General features: G+C 35.0%; 1 protein-coding gene across 1 annotated transcript in view; it reads left to right on the forward strand.

The window, feature by feature from the left end:
* The window catches only part of wb (wing blister), a 201,028-nt gene that overhangs the window by 12,513 nt on the left and 165,567 nt on the right, over positions 1-22,948 (forward strand). The window contains exon 2 of the mRNA XM_067347603.1: positions 18,673-18,980. Coding sequence (XP_067203704.1) covers positions 18,673-18,980 — 308 coding nt within the window. The remainder of the gene's footprint in view (positions 1-18,672; positions 18,981-22,948) is intronic.

Here is a 22,948-nt window from a genome sequence, read left to right on the forward strand (position 1 = left end):
GAATGACGATTTGCATTGCGTGGTAAAAGAAACAGATTTCTCACATCTTAAATTCGAAACTTTGAACGTACAAATCTGTATGTAATCTGACCTAACCCACGAAATATAGTCGGGTTTAATCGAAAGCATATTCGGCAGTGTTTTTCATCCTTCGCGTGAGGAATCTCGGCAGGATCTCGCGGACGCATTCTTGCGCACACGGTGATTAATCCAGTACTCTCTTATTAGCGCCACCATGTGCACTCGTTTCATCCCGCTCCGTTACTTGCAAATCGCTTTTTGTCGTTTCGCCAGAAGCGCCGACGTGCTTGCGCGAGTGCCGGCTTGTGTTAAGACGATAGCAGCTGTTTTAAGGCTAAAGCCAAGGTTGTTTAAGGCAGCCACTAGACAGATTAGAGCCTCCTCTCCTGCGTGCCGACTATGCGGTTAGAGAACCGCGATATCTTTTCTCCAATTACTCTTCTACGGTACGCGAGCCAGAAGAACTTTATAAAGAAACTTAATGAGATAAATTTTATTTCTACGAAACTGCGAAGATTAGAACGGATATGCAGGAATATAAAAACGAATCTATAAAAAAAGATTTAACAATCGCGAAGTTAAAAGATTCACACACCGGCGCGCACGCAATGCTACAACACTCAAAAAAATATTTCGCTGATGTAGTTAGATTTCTAGATATCGCAACAAGAATGTATCGCTATTTTTCGTATCTGTGAAAACATTGTTTGTCACATATAGAATTTATAGCAGTAATGTTCTAGCAATAGCTTCTGAAAAATTTAGGTACCATTGCTAAATGTTATTCATTGCATGATCTAACACGTGATTGATCTTATATAGATAGGCGCTTTAGAGAAACTTTCTTTTTAAAGTTCACAAACAATACAGATATATATTCTGTTTCTGTCATCTAAACTGATTAAGTAATTACATATGCAATATCACAACAGTTGCTAATCATTTATCTGTTTTAGTTAATTTTTTACACCTAGAAAATTTTAGCTATTATTGCAAGATCATTTTTTTGAGTGAAGATATATTTTTCTTCAATGTTTTTTATTTATTTTTTGCAAAGTTATTGATTTATTAATAATTAGCACCGAATTCTGATTTTCAGTATTTAACGTTAGTCATACACGTTAAGCAGATAACTGCTAATTTATAATCAATTAATTTTTGTATCCGATAAAATGATTGATGAGGAACAGTGAAATGTTCCAAGTGATTGTGTCAAGTAGAATGTTTGCGCGCCGTCAAGATGCATTCTGGGTACATTTAATGAGTTGACGTACGTCTTGAGTGTAACATCATCAAGACGCAAACCTGCAACTCTTGCCAGAAGCAACATTGTATCGCAAATACATGACGGTTATGCATTTTGAGCAATCAATGCTGCAATAATTATAATTTATTACACTTTAATAGTGAATAGTGCTAATATATACATATTGTAGAGATGTAGTTTATTAAAAAGAAAAGGTTATAATAATGGTTGTAACTCTCGTACTCTTTTGCAGTCTACAGCTCTGGACAGACTGAACTCCTGCGCTTTCGAGTCTTAGGCTTTTATACTAAAATCACACGCATACACACATTCATTCCTCTTTTCGGCAATTCTCAATCATACCGCACTCATGCCGACAATCACGCCGCGCGCTTTTTTCATACGCCGAACGCTTCGGTTATCCGCCGCAGTCGAACCGACAGTCACACCGCACACTTTTGATACATGCCGCAGTTTTGCTCTGATACTATCCGCTCAAACTTCTCGCTCACTCGTTCATTCGCACACATACACTCTTACATACACGCTCACACTCCTACAATATTTATTGGTAACATCATTACCAGAGAGTTTGATCGTAAATTACTCGAAATTACAATTCTTCAGCACGTTATAATCATTGCAAAAGTATAATAAACAGAATAGATAATCATCCTCTCATTTTGATTTAATTATTTTATTGATTGCATTTTTTTTACAAATAACCGTGTTCTGTTTGTATGACAGTTTTGTTTGATAGTAAGCAAAACTGTTATTATAATTCTTCATATTTGAATAATAGAAATCGTTTTATACGCAATAGAGTATGCACGCACCAACTTTGCCATACGATTTGATCTCTGTAGCAAGATATCCTCGAAAAGTATGTTTCCGCTCGATTAGGCTCTTGTTAGATATTGCTACGGTTAATTAGTAGTATCAGTTGTATCGGCCAATGTAAATACGGTGGCAATGATCGTGCAGATAAAATCGATCGTGCAATGTATAACGTAGAATTAGCTCATAAATTGGACACCATTGCTGCAATAAAATCTATTTAGAAATAAGTAAATCGAATGGAAGGAAATTTCAACTTGAGGTCTAAAGACAAAACGAAGACGAAACGAATTTTATTTCTTTCAGTTAGTTTACCTCAAATTTATTTTCTTATATTATATTAGATAAATATCTGGCCTATATGAAGTTAGCCCCCCATTTTTCGATTTTGAATATTTTTTTAGTTGTTCCAGGTTGTTCTACGTTTGTTCTATATTGTTCCAAAGTTATGAGCAAAAAAATCGAAAAACATGACGGGAAAAGCAAAAAAACGATTTATTTTTGTGGCCACCCATTTTTTAAAAAATTCAAATTTTTTTGCTGTTCTGGATTGTTCTAATTGTTCTAAACATTGTTCTAAAATATTAATCCCCCTAAAAAAGAATTTAAAAAGATATAGCAAAAAATAGCATTAAGCGTCCAAATAGTATTTTTACATTTATCGCTATTATTATATTATGTTTTGACACCAAATTACATATTTAAGCTAAAAACGAATAGAACAACCCAGAACAACTCTCAGTTTCACCAGAACAAACATATAAAAGGCACTTTACTCTTGAAGGTAGAGAATTATTTTGTCTTTTTCGACCAATAATGTTACATCAGCGACACTAAAACCTAGAACAATGAGAAATAGACACAGAACAATCCGGAACAACTCTCAGTTTTGTCAGAACAAACGTTTAAAGAGCACTTTACTCTTGAAGGTAGAGAATTATTTTGTCTTTTTCGACCGATAATGTTACATCAGCGACACTAAAACCTAGAACAATGAGAAATAGACACAGAACAATCCGGAACAACTCTTAGTTTTGTCAGAACAAACGTTTAAAGAGCACTTTACTCTTGAAGGTAGAGAATTATTTTGTCTTTTTCGACCGATAATGTTACATCAGCGACACTAAAACCTAGAACAATGAGAAATAGACACAGAACAATCCGGAACAACTCTTAGTTTTGTCAGAACAAACGTTTAAAGAGCACTTTACTCTTGAAGGTAGAGAATTATTTTGTCTTTTTCGACCGATAATGTTACATCAGCGACACTAAAACCTAGAACAATGAGAAATAGACACAGAACAATCCGGAACAACTCTGTTTTGTCAGAACAAACGTATAAGGAGCACTTTACTCTTGGAGATAGTTTTTTTTTTTTTTACTGATAACGTCGCATTAACGACACTAGAAATATATAAAAGACATTCTTGAATATAAATATTTATGACTTTTTTTTTTTTTGTTTTAAAAAACGTATAGTTTCCAAGATATTTTACTTTACATTACTTTAAATTAAATATTTAACTTTTAATTTTATGCGTCTTTAGATCAATGATCCAGATTCTTTTTGGAATGCTTGATTAAAGTGAGTTTTCTTACCTCTCACGCTTAAGGTCTTGTACGTGTATATATAATTAAATTCCAATTCCAATTTTTCTACAATTGATTAAAATTGTAAGATTTTTTTTCTATAAAAATTGTTTTTGTAATTTTTTTGAGTTTTAATATTTTTTATTTTTTTAAATGTTTTTTAATTGTTTTTAATGTTTTCAAACTAAAAAAAATTTTTTTATAGTTTTAAGTTTTATAGTTTTTATAATTTTAAGGTTTTGAAGTTTATATTATCTATAACCGCAAAATTATTATATATATATATTGTATAAATTTTTAAGTTTTTATTTATATACATATACTTCTAGGTTTATTTCTATATTATTCATAATATGTACTGGTTTTTTTACACATAAAAATTTTTTTTGAATTTTTTTATTTTTTTAAATATAAGAGTAAAGTGCTCCTTATACGTTTGTTCTGACAAAACTGAGAGTTGTTCCGGATTGTTCTGTGTCTATTTCTCATTGTTCTAGGTTTTAGTGTCGCTGATGTAACATTATCGGTCAAAAAAGACAAAATAATTCTCTACCTTCAAGAGTAAAGTGCTCTTTAAACGTTTGTTCTGACAAAACTAAGAGTTGTTCCGGATTGTTCTGTGTCTATTTCTCATTGTTCTAGGTTTTAATGTCGCTGATGTAACATTATCGGTCGAAAAAGACAAAATAATTCTCTACCTTCAAGAGTAAAGTGCTCTTTAAACGTTTGTTCTGACAAAACTGAGAGTTGTTCCGGATTGTTCTGTGTCTATTTCTCATTGTTCTAGGTTTTAGTGTCGCTGATGTAACATTATCGGTCGAAAAAGACAAAATAATTCTCTACCTTCAAGAGTAAAGTGCTCTTTAAACGTTTGTTCTGACAAAACTAAGAGTTGTTCCGGATTGTTCTGTGTCTATTTCTCATTGTTCTAGGTTTTAGTGTCGCTGATGTAACATTATCGGTCGAAAAAGACAAAATAATTCTCTACCTTCAAGAGTAAAGTGCTCTTTAAACGTTTGTTCTGACAAAACTGAGAGTTGTTCCGGATTGTTCTGTGTCTATTTCTCATTGTTCTAGGTTTTAGTGTCGCTGATGTAACATTATTGGTCGAAAAAGACAAAATAATTCTCTACCTTCAAGAGTAAAGTGCCTTTTATATGTTTGTTCTGGTGAAACTGAGAGTTGTTCTGGGTTGTTCTATTCGTTTTTAGCTTAAATATGTAATTTGGTGTCAAAACATAATATAATAATAGCGATAAATGTAAAAATACTATTTGGACGCTTAATGCTATTTTTTGCTATATCTTTTTAAATTCTTTTTTAGGGGGATTAATATTTTAGAACAATGTTTAGAACAATTAGAACAATCCAGAACAGCAAAAAAATTTGAATTTTTTAAAAAATGGGTGGCCACAAAAATAAATCGTTTTTTTGCTTTTCCCGTCATGTTTTTCGATTTTTTTGCTCATAACTTTGGAACAATATAGAACAAACGTAGAACAACCTAGAACAACTAAAAAAATATTCAAAATCGAAAAATGGGGGGCTAACTTCATATAGGCAAATATCTGACATGTTTTAAAATAATTACTCGTCTTCTATAATATTTCAGTAATTCTAATAAAATTATATTATAATTGTAATTTTTTTTAGAGATATAATTAAAAAAATATAATATTTATAATAAATATAATTTTTTAAATCATTAATACTAATCAAAACTTTATTTGTTAATAATAATCTAAATTGATTATCAATAAAAGTTTGAGAGTAAGATTTGCGTGGAGGCTGCATTGCGGAATAGGGAATATTTTGTATCGTCGCGCTTGATGCATTCGCAAATCAAAGAGCCTAGGAAGGAGCCTAGACGATTTATCGATCAAGTTGAGCTTGCTGACGCTGCTTCGTTACGTCGCGCTGATAAGATCGACACGCCGCATTCGTGAAATGAATCGTTTGCATTTTCAGAAAGATTTCTCGCTGAAACCGATGAAATATCGTCTCTGAGAACACTCATTTTCATGGAAGACGTAAATTTGCTGCCGCGTAACAAATATTGCAGCGATCTAATTAATCGCAAATTTCACTATTACGAGAAATAGGGAAAATTAGGATGATTTAAAAGATGACTTACGAATCGTAAGTTACGATGAATGTATTCAACGAAATTGTGATTAATCAAATGACAGAACCAATCAAAAGTAATTAATTCAATTGCACTTCACTGTCTATACGCGCGAAAAATGACTATCTACCAACTCTTTTTAACATATTATAATATTATTATTAACATATTATAATATGTTAAAAACTTATATTTACTTATATTTTAATAAATCACATAATGTTAAGGCTCTTAAAAAAAAATTATATAATTTCTTGTTTCAGAGCCTTAACATTACGTGATTTATTACAATGATTTGAATTATGTAGTTTCTTATCTATTTATTGTCCTTTTACTGCTAAGTGAGTTCGGATTTTGTACATTTTTTCTATGTAATAACTGCGCGAAAAGCGTTACGCCTTGATTGGGATCCTAAATAGTTTTACTGTTCAATTACTAGGAAGAAGCTAATATAACTGCTCAATAACCAATCGAAAACTGCATTAAATTTCTACCAGGGAAAATTCCCATCGTTTCATTCATATTTATGAATGCTGAAATCAATATTCGAAAGCCATATAACTCTGTGCGGTGCAAAAATAATGAAATCTGCTGCTTTAATGAGTGCGTGAATTTTATGTAACGCTAGTTTTATTTCACAAAAATAGGATTGTCAGCAATTCCCATTACTTCTGCATCAGAATTAATCTTCTAGTTAATATTCTATTTATTCGATACACATTCTGTGAAGTGTGCTCGATAGCTCGTAACATAGCTCGTTGATAAACAGCGCTTCGAGCCGTGTTTTTCCCATAATGGCTGATTCCGGATAAAATTTATCTGGTGCTTTAACTCACAAACCTGTTCGTTCCGCACTAATCACCATATTGAACATAAATATGATATATCGACTTCACGCCATAAGTTACACTTTAAAAATAAATTTTTTAACGATACGAACACAGCACTTTCACGACGGTAAATGTGAGAACACATTTAACGATTTTATATCAAATATTATTATATATCGGACCTAGATATGAGATTTTCCGGTTATGCTATCTGTTTTCGTCACAAATGTGTATTAGTTAATATATCACATCCGGCTTTTATAATGTAATTATGTGATTTTGAAAATCTGATTGCATAAAAATTATGTAACAGAGTTAAACGTTGAATAATTAATGTCAATTGAAATTAATTGATATTAATGCATAAATTAGAACACGTGTTAATTCTTTTTCGCGTTAAATCATATCGCAATGACACGCAGCCGCATTGTACGAAATCACAGTAAAATGCTGCGCGGTGAGATTTATATCACTTAGAAAGTCAGCGGCGCACTTTTCGCAGAGAATCGGCATTTTCGCCATATAAATCACCCTCGCGAATATGTCGCTTTAGAAAGCGGTAGTAATCACTTAACTTTTTGACAGCGGGTTAAAAGATTCCTTTTTGCACGGGTTAACCTACATTTGCGTGAAACATATACGCGTAAAACACGATTGTATCTCTTGATTGCGTTATTTCATTTGCTTAGATAAAAAAAGATTAGTGATTTACAATTATTCTATTATCATAAAAAATGTTATAAATTAAGTAATACAAGAAACTTGAATGAATTATTAAATTATAAGTGTTTAGCTAATAAATAATACTTGTTAATAATATTTAATTAATAATATTTTATAATTATAATGAAGTAAATAATATTTTTTTAAATAATTATTTCTCACATTAAACAATATTCTTCAAATTTACATTATGAATAATAGAAATAAATTTGAGTAATGTTTTCTTGCATCTCTTGTGATGATTTGGGTGGTCGAAGCATTGTTTAATTGTTGGTCGTTTTTTTCCGTTATATTCAGGGACAAAGGTATTAATTTACAAACAGTTATTTATTAGTACAGTTAGCTGTGTGATGCGGTACGCTATATCATGACGAAAGCCGTCGACGCGGAAGTGGCCGGACGTGAAAATGCGCAGTCGACGGCGAGTTTAATTCAACGATTTGCAACGTGTCTTCTCCGCGTGCGCTTTATATAGTTTGTTGTAAAGACGTCAGCGAGCTGACAGCGCACCAGACACTTGAAAGGGACGAGCCAGTCACGCTCGCAGATCAGATCCTTTGTCGGCCGTGCAATTAAGATAAGGACTCGCAGGAAGAGAGAACGTTTCCTGTCACGGGGTGGCAATGTCGCCTCGCTCCGAGAGAGCCGCGATTATTTGAAAGAAGTCAACGCTTCCAAGAAAGGGATTGATTGGCCGAAGCGCTGTTCAATTTGCATAGCTATCATTCTAAATTGCGGCTTGGGAGGTCCGAATGTGGTTATTAGCGGCGTGAAACTCCGAGCGAAATGATTCAGCGCAATAATACAAAAGTTATTCGAGCATTCGCGAACCTTCCGGAATCGGAAGTCGTGAAGTCTGTTTACAGAGCAAATTTTTAATGAAATTTTAATTTTTAAATTAATTAAGTTAATTTTAAAATATACAATATGAGGGCGTAAAGTGATTACTTTTCTGAAATATGAAGATATTTGTATGATTATTTTTTTTTTTTTTTTTGAAATATGACATTATTTATGTTGATTAGCTAGTTCCTGATTCTTTTTGAAAAACTTGAATGCCAAGAGACGTGGATGAAATCATCTTAAATTCTAACGACTACCTACAGATCTCGACAATGAATAGCAAAAGTTAAGAAGCACTTAGCTCACGTGGGTAGTCGCAAATCGAGTTAATCCCACTCCGTATATGCATGATGCATCTTGTTTAAACTTCGTCATCTGGTACGTCGCGGTAGTTATCAATAACTTATTAACGTGTCGTATCAGAGAAGATTGAATTAAAAGGCTTGTTGGTTGGAATGACGGGATGATTAATAATCCGAACGCGGACGAATATATATTGTGTAGGCGCCGCTGTCACGATTCGATCCATTGAAGGAGAATGCGATCATCCGAGTAGAACATAATGTAAGTCGGCCACCGTTGTGGGCAGCACGTGTCCATTTAATTCGTTGCTACATACGTTTACGAATGAGAGATCGAATCCCGCTGAATTTAATAATCTGATAGACCACATTTAATGCTTACTGCTTACTCATGTTAATTATCTTCGCGATTAACAAATCGCGATCGAGGATAAATGTGATCATTTGCGTTACCTTTTTGTTTTCGTGAGAAATCGTAGAGATGTATCGATCCAAATATCGATCCAGAATCAATTTTGCAGTTATACATTTCTTGCTTAGAAAAAGTTTGTATCTTCATAATTTATTACAGCAATTCTAATTTTCAGTATTACCAATACTTTTCGTCGCGCGAGATAAATTATTAAATTAATATTAAAATTTCAGTTTTCATAAATTTTTATTAAAATGATAGCTATGATATATTTATTTTGCTTTTTATAATCACATACTCCATTACACACTTTGTTATCATCGCTTGTGTTATATGGAATACCAGAATTTACAAGTTCTAGAAGGATCACTTTAATGTGTATCAAAAATATCGCTTCTTAAGTAGCGTATAGTGTTTCGATTTCGGTGGAGACTTGCGCGACACAAAGATTATCGTCCTCTATAACTCTCTCATGGAAAAATCACGGCTTTCGGATAGCTTATCTGTCTGAGAAGCACTTGTTATACTAGTAGAGTGAAACCCACTCTCCTAAGATCCACTGATTCTCAGCTTCGAGCGCGGCACGCATGCACACTTGGACGCACTTCGTGACTGTCGCACAATGCACGTACTCGATTATCTCAGGAATGCAATTACCGTGCGGATTACCTTTTTGTCTCGCCACTTTTCTCATATTATATGTACACTCCGTCTCTTCCTCTGTATCTCTTTGCGCCATAATATCGGGGTATTAACACCGTAACTATGTAATTTCTTTTAAAAATAACCATCGAGGCGTTAGATAAATATTCATAATTTGACGAAGACGCACAAACGCGCATAATTGAAGAAAATAGACACTATTAATATACATAGACGGTAGATTGTTTTATTATTTTATACGACGTAATAATTCAATTTTACTTAATTAAAATTAAAGAACTTATTTTGATTAATTAGAATCAAATTAATTTAATGTTATGTAGTCGTTTGAAACCGCTAAAACACTTCGATTAATTTCCATCGAAGTGTGAAAATCACTGTTGTGCAAACAATAGCACATCGTTTTTATTATTATCGAAGGATATAATGTCCATTTACGAGTGCGCACTATTGTCTGATAGGCGGCAGGGATACGCCCGTCGCAGCAGGAAGCGATTATTGTAGGACGATTCACAATCACTATTATTGTCATCGACGTTCCATTGTGGGGATATTTTACGCGAAGACACAGTTGCACCGTTTAGGAAGAGATTTTACGCGAGACGGTCGCACCGTTTCGAGTTTATTATCGGGCACGGTGGCCACGTGGTAACACGCCGTCCGTCAGTCAGGCATTTAAATTGCACGCGCCACGAAAGCAACTCGCGTGGTCGGTTATTCGCGAGACGGCAGCGATTTACCGCACCCGCAATTGCAGCCCGCTTTGACGTTTACCACGCCAGGTGCGCCGGACGCGTATAAACAGAGAATTGTATCGTGTGTGTGCGCGCGCGCACGCGCGCGTATGACGGTAGTCACTACTTGCACTCTTTCATTGTACTATTTGCATTCTTTGTTACATTCGTAATTGTATTCCTCGCGATGAAGAGCTCACACCGGTGCGTGGGAGAGTTTCTAGGGAACTACTGTATAATTCCCATCACGCGATCGCATATTTTCAGGCAATTGTAAAGGACAAACTTTTGTGTGGAAACAATCATACTTACAGATTTAAAAGTACATTTGAAATTTCACGTATTGTAGAGAAATATAAAGGTGTAGAATTGTAGGAAGCCGAAAAAGTTTTCAGAAACTTCAGAAATTCTTAAAATAATTATATAAAATAAAGATTAAAATTCTATCAGTCCATCGATTAAATTATGATGCAACAATTATAATGGGCTTGACATGCGTTAAGACAATTCGGATCACGTTTAATTACGGCGACTTCAGCGCGGACGAGTGCCAATCGTAATTTCTATTAATCTTATCCCGGCGACGTATCAAATTTTTGACTGGCGCATTCGAGTGGTGTGACCATTAATAATACGTCTCGTTAATCCCACAGAAAGCGAGTCTGATTAATCGATTGAGCCGCATGGCGACCGGCGGACATCAATTACGGCTGCGCCAACAGGTTTTTCGTTTTCAGCCCGATATTCGCCACGGGACGTCACTTATACGATAGCCGGATCGATAATCGATTTCTCGCGGCGCGTAAAACACACCTGTAATTTTCGGCATCCGTGTAAATCAAGTAAACTGCGGCGTTGAAATGTGATGTATAAATAACACAACATCATATGCACATATGATTTCTCGCGATTAATTAATTGGCGCGACATACGTGTTTTTTGATAATAGCGATGATAATCTTGGAAATCAGAAAAAGAAAGAGAAATAATCCGTTATATTCTTGTTTTTAATTAATTTTACAACTAATATAGAGTATTGAAGTTTTGTTAATCTTCGAAATTTTAAAAGTAAGGAATGTTTCTTTTATCACACATTACACATTCTGTTATTAATTTTCGCAAAATTTAAGATTAATTGTATAAATTACGCAGATTAAGAATGACGAAAACAATGCCGCGAGTCGGCCTCGAAACATTAGAGCATTTATCAAACACTTATCGAATTTAAACTCGAATTTCAACAAATGCTTTAATCTGGTACATCCTGTATAAGGTTTAAAGTCCAATCTACAATGTGTTTTTTTTTTATTTTTTTTTTTTTCTTTTTGCCTTTATGTAAAGGCAAAATTTTTCTTCGGAAATTCAGAAAGAAGAAATCACGGTTTCTTGACCCCATGTGACAAATACATAAAGAGAAAAAATACGAAAGGCAGAGAGCAAGAAACACACGCAAGAAGCACGTTGTAAATCAGACCTAAAGCTTATAAACTCAACATTAAAAACTGCTCGGAACATTACCGCATGCAGACGCACTTCAGCTCACTGACAGTATACAACTCCAGGCTGTGCTTTGAATGAAGAAAATCGACATTGTCAGTTTGAAGTGCGGTCACGGGTACTTCTTTTCACCGTTTCAATAGTGTCTACAAAAATACACGGGCCGCCTGAAATGCTCATAATACTTCCTCTCTAATGGCAAGCTCACAATGAAAGGTCAAAAATCCGAATAAGATATTCTGAAACTCGTCACACAATAATACAATGATACACGTGCGATATCTGGGTATTGAAGGACCTAAAATCACAAGAAACCTTTGACATACCATTGTAACTACGCCCTTAGAATTTTATCTTATATTCATTTTCCTTCTTGGAAAAGCCTTTCTTCTAAATTTATCTGAACGGATGTTGTAAATTATGTTAAAAAGCAATTAATCTGAAATATTTTTGAAACTCCGACACTTGTAACAACTGTTTCCTCACTTTCTACCATATACGCGCGCGATGAGTCGCGTTTTACACGCCGATATGTTAATGGAGATGTAGAATAACATGATTCTGATACGCCTTATTGGATAATATATTATAATTATTATCGAGCATCAAATTTCCACTACGTCAAGTGCTAACTCATTGCACGTGTTGCCAACGGGACCTCCGCAATTTCCATTCATATTTCACACATACACTTGAGCACACTTGACGTGTCGTGCCAATCCTTAAAAGCGAGTAGGTCCCACAACGACGTGGAACAATATAACGTCGACCCACCGATTTCTCTCCGCTGAATATTTTATTGCCGATGTAGTCGATACTTGTTTCTGATTTGTAACCTATTGCAGAAACGATAAAATTTGCTAGCTCGTATTATTTCTTTGTAAATACCGTCAACGATCGCGTCAACGATTTACTACATGCATTTTAATAATTATAAAAATGTCGTTGATACATGCATGTTTTTTTTTTTTTTAGTAATAATACATGAGGAATTAAAGTAAAAATTAAGAAATTTAGAATATTAATTTAAGAATGTGTGAAACGAAAATGAAGAACAGTTATATTATTTTTATAGAAATAATTATTCAGAATTAATTTACGATTTCTTTAACAATATTGCACTATCAATAATTATCAATTAATTAAAGCAGAATACATTATCGCTAATAAATTTTACTTTTCTTCAATATTGTTGGAATAATTAATTTTTAATAACTTTTAAATCCGACTCGAGATTGCACGGAACGATTCCATAATTAGTTATCACAATCGTAAAAAAAGAATTCTTGAAAGCCACTTCGGCAGCTCAGGTTACCTCACTTTACATCACGGAGTGAGAGTAGGACTTGAATCCGGCGAGTGGCTCGCTTCGTGGGTACATACGTATTTTTCTTTTGTGCTCTCACGGGAGGATACGATCTTCGAAACATAAGTGAAACACACGGTGGCTGGCTGAACTATTAGTCATAAGGACCACCAAACGCGTTCCTGATGCGGTTCAGTTGCACATGGGCCAAACTACATCGGGATATTTTGTAAACATGTTATCGTGAATACAAGAGTAACGGCCGCCCCTTAAGTGCAGCCTTTCTCGAATTCTCCAAAGGGATACTTTAGATCTGTTAACGGAATGGAAAATTTCTTTCCAGAGAAATTGCTTAGAAGATTCTCGTTCTCAGAGGAAGAAGGAATCGTTCTTCGCGAGACAATGAGCTTGTAATATGTGTAACGAGCCGGAACGAACGAACGACGGTACGCTGTCATTGTTTTTGTGTAACAGTAAATCTGCACTCTATTTGTATAGTTAGCTTTTGACGAGTCATGCGTATCGCTCGAAAGATTGATAATTCTATTATAATAGATCTTTCTATCACATATAGGAAGCAGATGTTATATATATATATACTTTACGTTATATTATATATTATCATATATTATATGATAATTGCTAAAAACATGTGCTACAAGATTTAGTGAGATATTTTTGTCAAATATCCAAGTGGCAGGCAACAAATTTAAACAAATCTATTAATTTTGTTTTTTCTAATTTTTTATTCTAAACTTTAAGCGTGTTTTTATATATATTTTTTTATCACTTAAAATAATTGATTGAACGACAAATCATAAATGGCATTGAGCAGTTATACTTACGGTGCTGTAATTCCAATAATAACAACTTTTTTGCTGATAATTATCTAAAGTCTTTACCGTAATGCCACAAAACTCCGTGGAGCAATGCACCGGCACTGCATCGTTCTCTACACTCCATGCATCTCTCAGTATTGCCGCATGCAAATCACGCGGCGTCTTCCCTCTCGCGCGTGAAGTTGCGTAGGTTTACACACGCACGTGTCCACGTGCATGTCGCCTCGCCGGCCGGCGGAAAGATGGAACAGGGGTTATTTCTGTCGTCATCAGTCACTCGTAGCGGGTTTAAGTCGCACGGTAGTGTGAGAGGAGAAGAGAAAGAGAGGAACACAGAGCAGGAAAGGAGACTCTGATTTTGTGTGCAGACATGATACAATGCCGCGGTCTCTGCTCCTTTTCTGGAATCGTGCAAGGACCCTCGCTCTTGCCATGCTGCGCGATGACTATTACAGAAAAATAATATGTGCGTAAAAGAAAGAATAAAGTATTAAAAGTACTTATTAAAAAAAGAAGAATATAAAATATCACATTGTTGTTCAAAAGCTGGAAATTGATGGAAAAGTATTTTTAAATATTTCAATATTTTTTTGATAAATGTATTTTTGATAAGTACTTGGAAATAAACGGACAACTAATTATAGAATTATTTAAGTTAATTAACTTAGACGAAACAAGTTTCAAGAATGTGAGTGAAAAATATTAAAACGCAAGTTTTTGGCTACGAATATTTGAATAAATGTAATGGATATTCACACATATTAATGTTTTCCAATCTTTTTATATTTACAATTGTTTCTATAATCCCACGGTAACAGATTGTTGTGTTTACAATCGCGTTTCGCTTGAGCTACGCAATTCGATTATGGGACGCGCGCGCTTTGTAACATTAGCGGGTAAGCCAATTCAAGAACGGAAGGATACATCGCTCACGACAAATAGCCGCGCAGTAAACGTTCTCGAACCAAGCCTCGGCCAATTTCCTGATCACTCGTGTCTCCTGTTCCGTGTCAAGGCGGACCACGCCCGCGTTCAACGCTTCGCGCTTACTTATGCGTTGGAGATGCATGTATCGAGTGCTTTAACACAAACACACCTCCTTAGAATTCGCTGAATGATCGTTACAGCAGTAGTTGCAAGGTGTATCGGGAGTGCAATCGACGAGGGGGAGGGAGAAACAGTCGCGATTCACGATAATCGATCGATGCTTCGAGGACAGGGAAGATAGTACGCTCTACCTTGAACTCGATCGTTAGGGTTTAAATCGTTCCTTGAATTTCGAAGAGGGAATGAAGATGGAATGTAGAAATTCTGTGATAGATAAAAATTATTGTCGATAGAAGATGTGCAATGTTAATTAATGTTTTTCGTTAATGTGAAAAATATTGCATTAAAATTTCAGCATAAAAGTATTAATATTTTTTCACAAGCAAAGAACAAACCTAAAAACATTCAATTTATCTCATAAAATGTATTATGTTAAAAAAATTGCATTTTTTGTCAATGATTTTGTCATAGAACATTTGTTTACTTATGTATCTAAAATTAACAATAATTTTTATCTATCACAGATTGTAAAAGATATTTGCATATTGCTTTGAATATACAATATTTAGGACAAGATTATCGTTTCTCTCTATTCAAGCAAGGTTTGGCAGACTGCAGCCCGACACGCGCACAATACGTGTCTGCTCGTTTTCCGACGAACGTCCAGTTGCTTTCTTTCTACGCGCGCATAATGCGCGCAGTTTGGCTCAAGCAGCACGTCCAGCAGATTTCTGCCACGTTGTTCTTGAAATAGGGAGCTACGTGAGCGCGCATGGGGGTTTAGTGGGACTTGTACAGATTCGTCACCGGGCCCAGAACGGCGAGCGAAGCCTTCGCCTTTTACATACGAGCATTTGTTTTGTTAGGGATTTTCTCGTGCGAAGGACGAGACAACTCGGGCGTGGGATGCTTTCGCGCGCTATTTGCATATAACATTGCTTTTGTACAGAGAGAGAGAATGATTTATTAATTTTAAGAATAAAACTGACGCAAAGATGAAATTAAAAATTCTTTTAAAACTAATAAATTAATATTGTACATTGAAATTTCAACAATACTGTTTCTGTTAGAATCTGCCAGAGTTAGATTCTGTTAGCATCAATTTGCTTTTACGCGAGATTGAATCCCAACCAACACATATTTATTAACACTGACAACTGTGCATTCAACAAAGCAAGCCAATCGAAAAAAAAGCAGAAGGCTCGTTGGCGACGTGAAATATTATAGCGCGATTAGTATAGTCTGATTAGCGCATTCCATGTAACGCTCGGTACGTCCTTAACGATCTTTTTTTCGCGATAGCGCCTGTACGAGCGTTAACAGGACTGTTATTAAATACTGTTTAAGTGAACGATACCGAAGGATCATTATTTCCTGCCATACGTTCACGTGACGGCGTATAATCCGCGCAAAGCAAACATTAATCAGCAGTGATGGATTACGAGTCTTTCATCCGCAGCAATAATACTGATTAATAACAGTAACTTTTGGTATAACGCATAATTTCTAACACACATTTTAAATTTCAGACAAACTAAAGTTTAAAAATTTCGATATGTTTTCTACTTAGAAACTTAAAAAAAAGTTACGATATATATTAAATCATAAGGAATTAAATCGAATTATACAAAATCAATTAAATTCAGTAGGAGCGTAAAGAGCCACAATGCTAGTTCTTCGTGCGAAGGTTATGATATATTCGTTAAAATTGTTTACATCAAATCAAACATTTCTGCCTGCCATCAGGCCTTCTTCAGTGTACATTAATAAAAATAAAAATACAAATAAAAGGAAAATTCGCTCGCAAAATTTAACATAAAGTAAAAGATGTGGAAGACGTGTAAATAATCCTTTCCTCCAAATTGTTGTTCGGTAACAAATAAGTTAGGACTGCAATAAATGCAGTAGAATACATTGAGAGTTCAGATTAAAATAAAAGTAAGTGGACCGGAGTGCGTAAACAATTTTAACGAATATATCATAACCTTCGCACGAAGAACTAGCATTGTAGCTCTTTACGCTCCTACTGAATTTAACTGATTTTGTTAATCACTAGAGCCTTATATATTTATTAATTCGAATTATACAACATTGACATTTTTTTATAGTAATGAATTGAGAATTAAAAATAATTGATATATGACATCAATAAAAGAATTCGTCACAACAAATTATTAAAGTCAATCGTCTCTTGAATGAGTCGCGTCGGAAAAAGCTGATGCGGCCGATCATTTCTTCCACTCTGCAATTTCCGCGACACGATGATCAATTCATTATCACCGGCGTGGCGCAAAGTGTCTTTTATCTCTCTGCTTTCTCTCTCTCTCCCTCTTTCTTTCATTCCATCTCTCTTTTGCGGATAGCTCGTCACGTTTCTTACGTGCCGTACGATGTGCACGCGTGTAACCTGTTCAGGTGCTGCGAACAGGAGAACCGGCGCGACGGCGAACCTGTTCGCCGCATCTCCGCACTGACGCAACCTGTTCGCGCGCGTACGACTGGTTTCGCGCTACGCTCTGTCAAAACCTGTCGATGGATGCGTCGTCTAGCAGAAAATGATCGGCCGTATCGTTTTGATTACACATTTCTTTTTTTCTTCTTACTTCTGTGTCCGCAGTTTCCCTTATCGGAAATGTTGCGTCGATCGGATGTTGCATCGTTTGTACACGAAAAATAGTGACTTTTTGGTATTGTAATTACGGCCGTCGATCGTTCTGACGATCAACGATTGTAATTACAATTACACGCGTGCATTTGTAATTGACATCTCTGATCGATCGGAGCTTATATATTCCGGAACGCTGCATGCAACTTGTAAGAGGTTCTTGTAAAACTGGATAATTCAGAAGTCAGAAGTTTATGACATGTGTAAAATTATAATGTGTTAAACGGGAAAATTTATAATATACAGATATTACATATCAGTTTGTAATATTTCATTCAGTTAACAGATTTTTACAATTATTGTCGTAGTTTATAATTTAAAGTAAAACTTCTAATTATTAATGAGAAAGAATGCAGAATTATTTCTCGATAATTATTGATCTGTTATTCATATTACAAATTATAAGTATCGTAATTATGTATGCAGAAATAGAAAACAGTGATTAATGTACCGGTTGTGAGTTTATGAACCTGTCTAATAAAAATCTGAAGAAGAGAGAAACATCTCGGAAGACTAATGTAAAATTAGCTTGTCCTTCGTGAATTTCCCACATCAAACGAATTTATGAGACACTAATATACACCTCCGACCCCACACAGACATTTAGCGAATAAACATAGGAAACGGCTGGAAACTAAGACTCGCGATGATTTATCGACGCTGCGCACCGATTCGTCCAATAAAAGGCACCAGTAATCTCGTAAAACGAATCTAAAAAAAATCAACGGCTAGAACCAAGTTTTAACGACGCGCAGTTTTATTTCGGATTCTGACAGTAGTTTAAATAATAACAAGGTTTTTAGAAAATTAACATTGTGTTTTGACAATAAATCGTAATGACAATTATAGCACTATTTAAGTCTCACACAACTCATAGTATGATATTTAAGATATAAAAATATTTCAAACAAATTATATGGCATGTTATTATGCGGCATATTTTCTTTACTATTATCTCTATCTAATAAGAATTTCTTTTTTTTTTATTCCAGCTCAGAGAGAACAGTACAGTCTGAGCAGAAATTTAAAAAATAGCGGTCTCTTTCCGTCAGTATTCAACGTCGCCGCAAAAGCGGACGTTTCCGTAAACGCGACGTGCGGCGAGGATGGTCCGGAGACTTTTTGCAAGCCCTCGGAGTCATCGAGATGCGCTGTTTGCGATTCTCGAAGTCCAGATCCTGGCAAGAGGCACAACATCAGCAACATTCTCAACTCGAGTCCTGGCAGATGGTGGCAGAGCCCGACATTAGCCAGAAGTGATCACTACGAATACGTGACTATTCTTCTGGATCTCAAGCAGGTAAAACTTTAATTGTTAATAAAAGCCGAAAATTTTTAAACAAGTTTGCCGTAGAAATTACACACGACAATGTGGACACACTGCGAACGCAATTGAACCGTTTTGTGATATGAAACTTTTGTGACCATAATTTAAAGAGATAAGTAAGAAGATGGATATGAAGGTAACAAGATAATAGATAGGAATAAGGGCGTTTTGCAATTATTCTTTCTGTTCACACCTACATTTTGTCTTTGCTGCCTCTCCTGGATGCATCTAGTCGCTTAGATCTTTTTTCAAAATTTCGACTCGCATTACATCACATTAAAGAGCCTTTGTCCTGGTGCATCGAAAAATCGTAAAACCTTTTTCCTCGCGCTAGACTCGTTTCTCTCATTGTGTTTTGATTTCAATTTATGTCGTCCGTTCTGTGCCGACAGAGGCAAAACCGACGGAAAAAGATACGAGAAGTAAGAGAATCAGAGAAAACCGGCAGATTTGCGTAAAATGAGACAGAGAGAGACAACGATAGAACCTGAAGGTTCCAAATAGAGAATCTGGATCCCTTTGGAGGATCCCTTTCCGGAAATTTACGTGTCGGCTCGCAGGTATGCTCCATGACCCTTCGTCCTTTAACAAATTGGTGGAGAAAAACGTTTTAACGAGGCGGCTCTTTTTTTGAGGGTCGTCAGTAATGAGGACGTAGTTCAAGAGCACCGCGAAATCGTTTTGTGGAATGAAGTGCCGACACGACAAGCGCGAGCTAAAAATTTTGACAAGAGGAAATTTTATTATACGTTTATTATACTGAAATATTTCCAAGTAAATTATCGTTGGTAAATTAATTCTTGTGAAAGAATTTTTTCGACTGAAACAAATTCATGGAATCGAATATTTGCAATATCACGAAATTTTGTAAGAAAATTAAAATGAAAATTTAGCAATAATACATTTTTTACGTGTAAAAATCGAAAATTAATGTCCCAAAGCGCCATTTAATGAATTTATTAAAGTTTTTCAATATCTTTTATTTTTCTATTAAAATTCTAATATATACATTTCGAAATTTAATATAATTGTCTGGATTAGAAATTATATTTGTCTATTGAAATATCTTGGAAATACTGGATTTCAACTAAGTATCGAATGTTTTATAGTGAACATGCATGGGCAGTTCGCTAATTGATTCCCCACGGCATACAAAAGCCGTGAAATCTCGAGCATAATTGATACATTCATAATTATATTGGTACCGCAATAGCGAACACGTTGAGATAGGCAAAATCTTGCTGCGTAATTAGGGGTTGGGAACCGCGCAACTTTGCTTCTTAATTGGATGTTGATTGTGAGCCTAATCTTTTCTCCCCCGTGCAGGATATCTTTGGTGCGCGATCGCAGCGTGGGTGCATTGTTCACAAGAGCTGATTCTTCTTTCCATAATGAAAAGGCTTGATTAAGGGGTAGATTAATAACACGTACACATCGTATTTTTTATCTTCTGAAAAATAAACATTTCTAAAGAGATGATCGTTTTTTGATGATTATTGCCGATAAGCTTATAATTGCAATTCCGCGTCGCGACTGTGTAATTATGGCGGTGGCATTTAACTACGAGAGTTTAATATCCATCGAGAAACCGTATTATTAAATACACAATATTGACGACAGAGTATCTTATCAGTGTATAATTAATTAGAGGGCATGGCCAATAAAAAAACACGTGGCTTTAACGTTAAAGACGATAAAGTTAATTTTTATTATTTTGCAATCGGTCTTTACAATTTTGTGATGCGTAGCAATGGACTTAATTACAATATATTACACGAAGAGAGGTATAATTATTTTGAAAGAAAAATAATATACAGTACTTCTTCGCAACATTGAATTTTTAGGATCCATAGTGCGGGATATTTCCTCGGAGTGTTCTTCTTTGTAATAATAATTCTATGGTACCCCGAATCGTGGTACTCTTCATAAAGAGAAGATTCATTGTGACATTTTTAAATTACGGTCTGAGGATATCAAGAATGATTATGCTAATCGGCGAATAAGCGGGACGCACGGGAGAGCGTATTTATGATCCTCGTTAACGTTCATTGCGCTTATTAATTTTACGGCCAGCCGGTACTGCTCGTGATTCTTTAATTTGGCGAACCCGTGTTATATTGATACGCCGCATCGATGTTGTTATTGCCATTATCTTCGCAGTTGCGATTATTGAAATCGGAAGAAGTTTGACAGTTTCTTCGATATCCGTAAAAATTGTGCTGCTTTAATATTAACGTTACATTAATATTTTTAACACTTTAATAATTTTATCAATACTCCTTATTTCTCCAAAATTAATTATAACAATACAAATTGTTTATTAGTTTAATATCTTTTTATAAAAAACAAAAGTTGATAAAATAAGCGAAAGCAAGTTTTATCGCACAATATCAGTACATAAGAAAATTGGAATTTATTTTCTGGTATTTAAACACAAAAATTCCCACGCTTTGATTGATGCCGTTAGCTTATCCCGCGTATAGTGTTTGTGCTACTGATTGACACGACCGGGTGTCAGAATCCTCCCACGCGAAAGCCTTCGGTGAAATAAATTAATTTGTTCATGCCTAAAAAGACGGCTTGATGGACAACTTTTATCTCTGTACATGGCGAAAGGGTCGACACCATGTTGCGCAATAATTAGTAGACAGCTACAAACGATCATCAAACACTATGAAGGAAGCGATCGCCGTCATAATTCTTGCGAGACTTTCTCGCCGACGTGCCTTTCATATTGCAACGGAAGAGGAGGAGTTTGGATGGTTAGTGACTACGGTTGCAGGAAATTCATTTGTATCTTTAATGAAGTCTTGAAAATACATTTAATGTATTTTGCATGCGAAAGAAAATAGAGAATCGATTATCTTGAAAGACGTGATTATCAACAAAGTATCTTCGATTGTAGGATAATAATTCTTGAAAGTTAAATACAAGAAGAGGAGCTAGAATTATCAGTTTTCGTCGTAGCGGAAAACTTATTAACATTTTCAATGAAATCTCAAAGAAGAAGATTAATTTAATATAAATCTTGTATGTAAAAAATTATACATATAAGATAAATTACACAGAAGGATGTGATTGCTAATAAGAATTTTTTGTATATAATTCGAGTAATTATATTCGACAAAAAGTTTGAAGTTGTGTTGAGAGATTTTTTATATGATGAAATATTTGTTAATATTCGTTGCAAAGCAGAATAATTCTTAAAAATTGAACCAGTACATTTTAATAATACAATCAGATATCTATATTTGAATATCAGAATCAGCATATGCGTGATATCATATACCATGCCACCAGCATGGCATCGCCAAAAAAGAAATAATCCTGTCAAAGGATCAGAGTGCGCATCAAACTGGCTTCCTCGAATAGCATCAAGATGAAACGAGCAAGTTATCATCCGTAGATCGACACCACCTCTAACCAGGGGATCGAACGTGAAAAGGAGCAGCAAATGATGCTCAAGTCAAGTGACTGAAGCCAGCCGAATCCTTTATTGTTCACGGATTAACAAGTCGAGTCGCTCGTCGTCCCTCGAACGCTTGTCCGAGGCTCTCGAAATCTGCGCGCGCATGCCATCTTCTGCAGTCCGGTGAATGAATCATCTTTCTTGATCGAGGAGGGCAATTTTTTTTGGCAATGCTTGCATACTTCCAATTAAGTTGATACATTTTCACTTTAGTTCTGATCCTTGAAGATAATTCAACATATTTTTAATCTCGTTTCTACATTTTTGCAAAATATAAGATGATTGCTGTTTTATCGTTTTCTTCGGAGTGTTTTAGTAGTGCATAAATTTTCACATAGTTTTAATTACATTTTTACGATAATTTAAAAAAATATTTGTTTTTTTTTTTCGTGGTCTTAAGTCTTGCAAGACAAAAATGTATATATGTTTTACAACGGAGCGATTGTCACTTTTTGTTTCAATTTTATCGGAG

Source organism: Linepithema humile, chromosome 1 (genome assembly GCF_040581485.1).
Source record: "Linepithema humile isolate Giens D197 chromosome 1, Lhum_UNIL_v1.0, whole genome shotgun sequence".
In the NCBI taxonomy this organism is placed as follows: Eukaryota; Metazoa; Arthropoda; class Insecta; order Hymenoptera; family Formicidae; genus Linepithema; species Linepithema humile.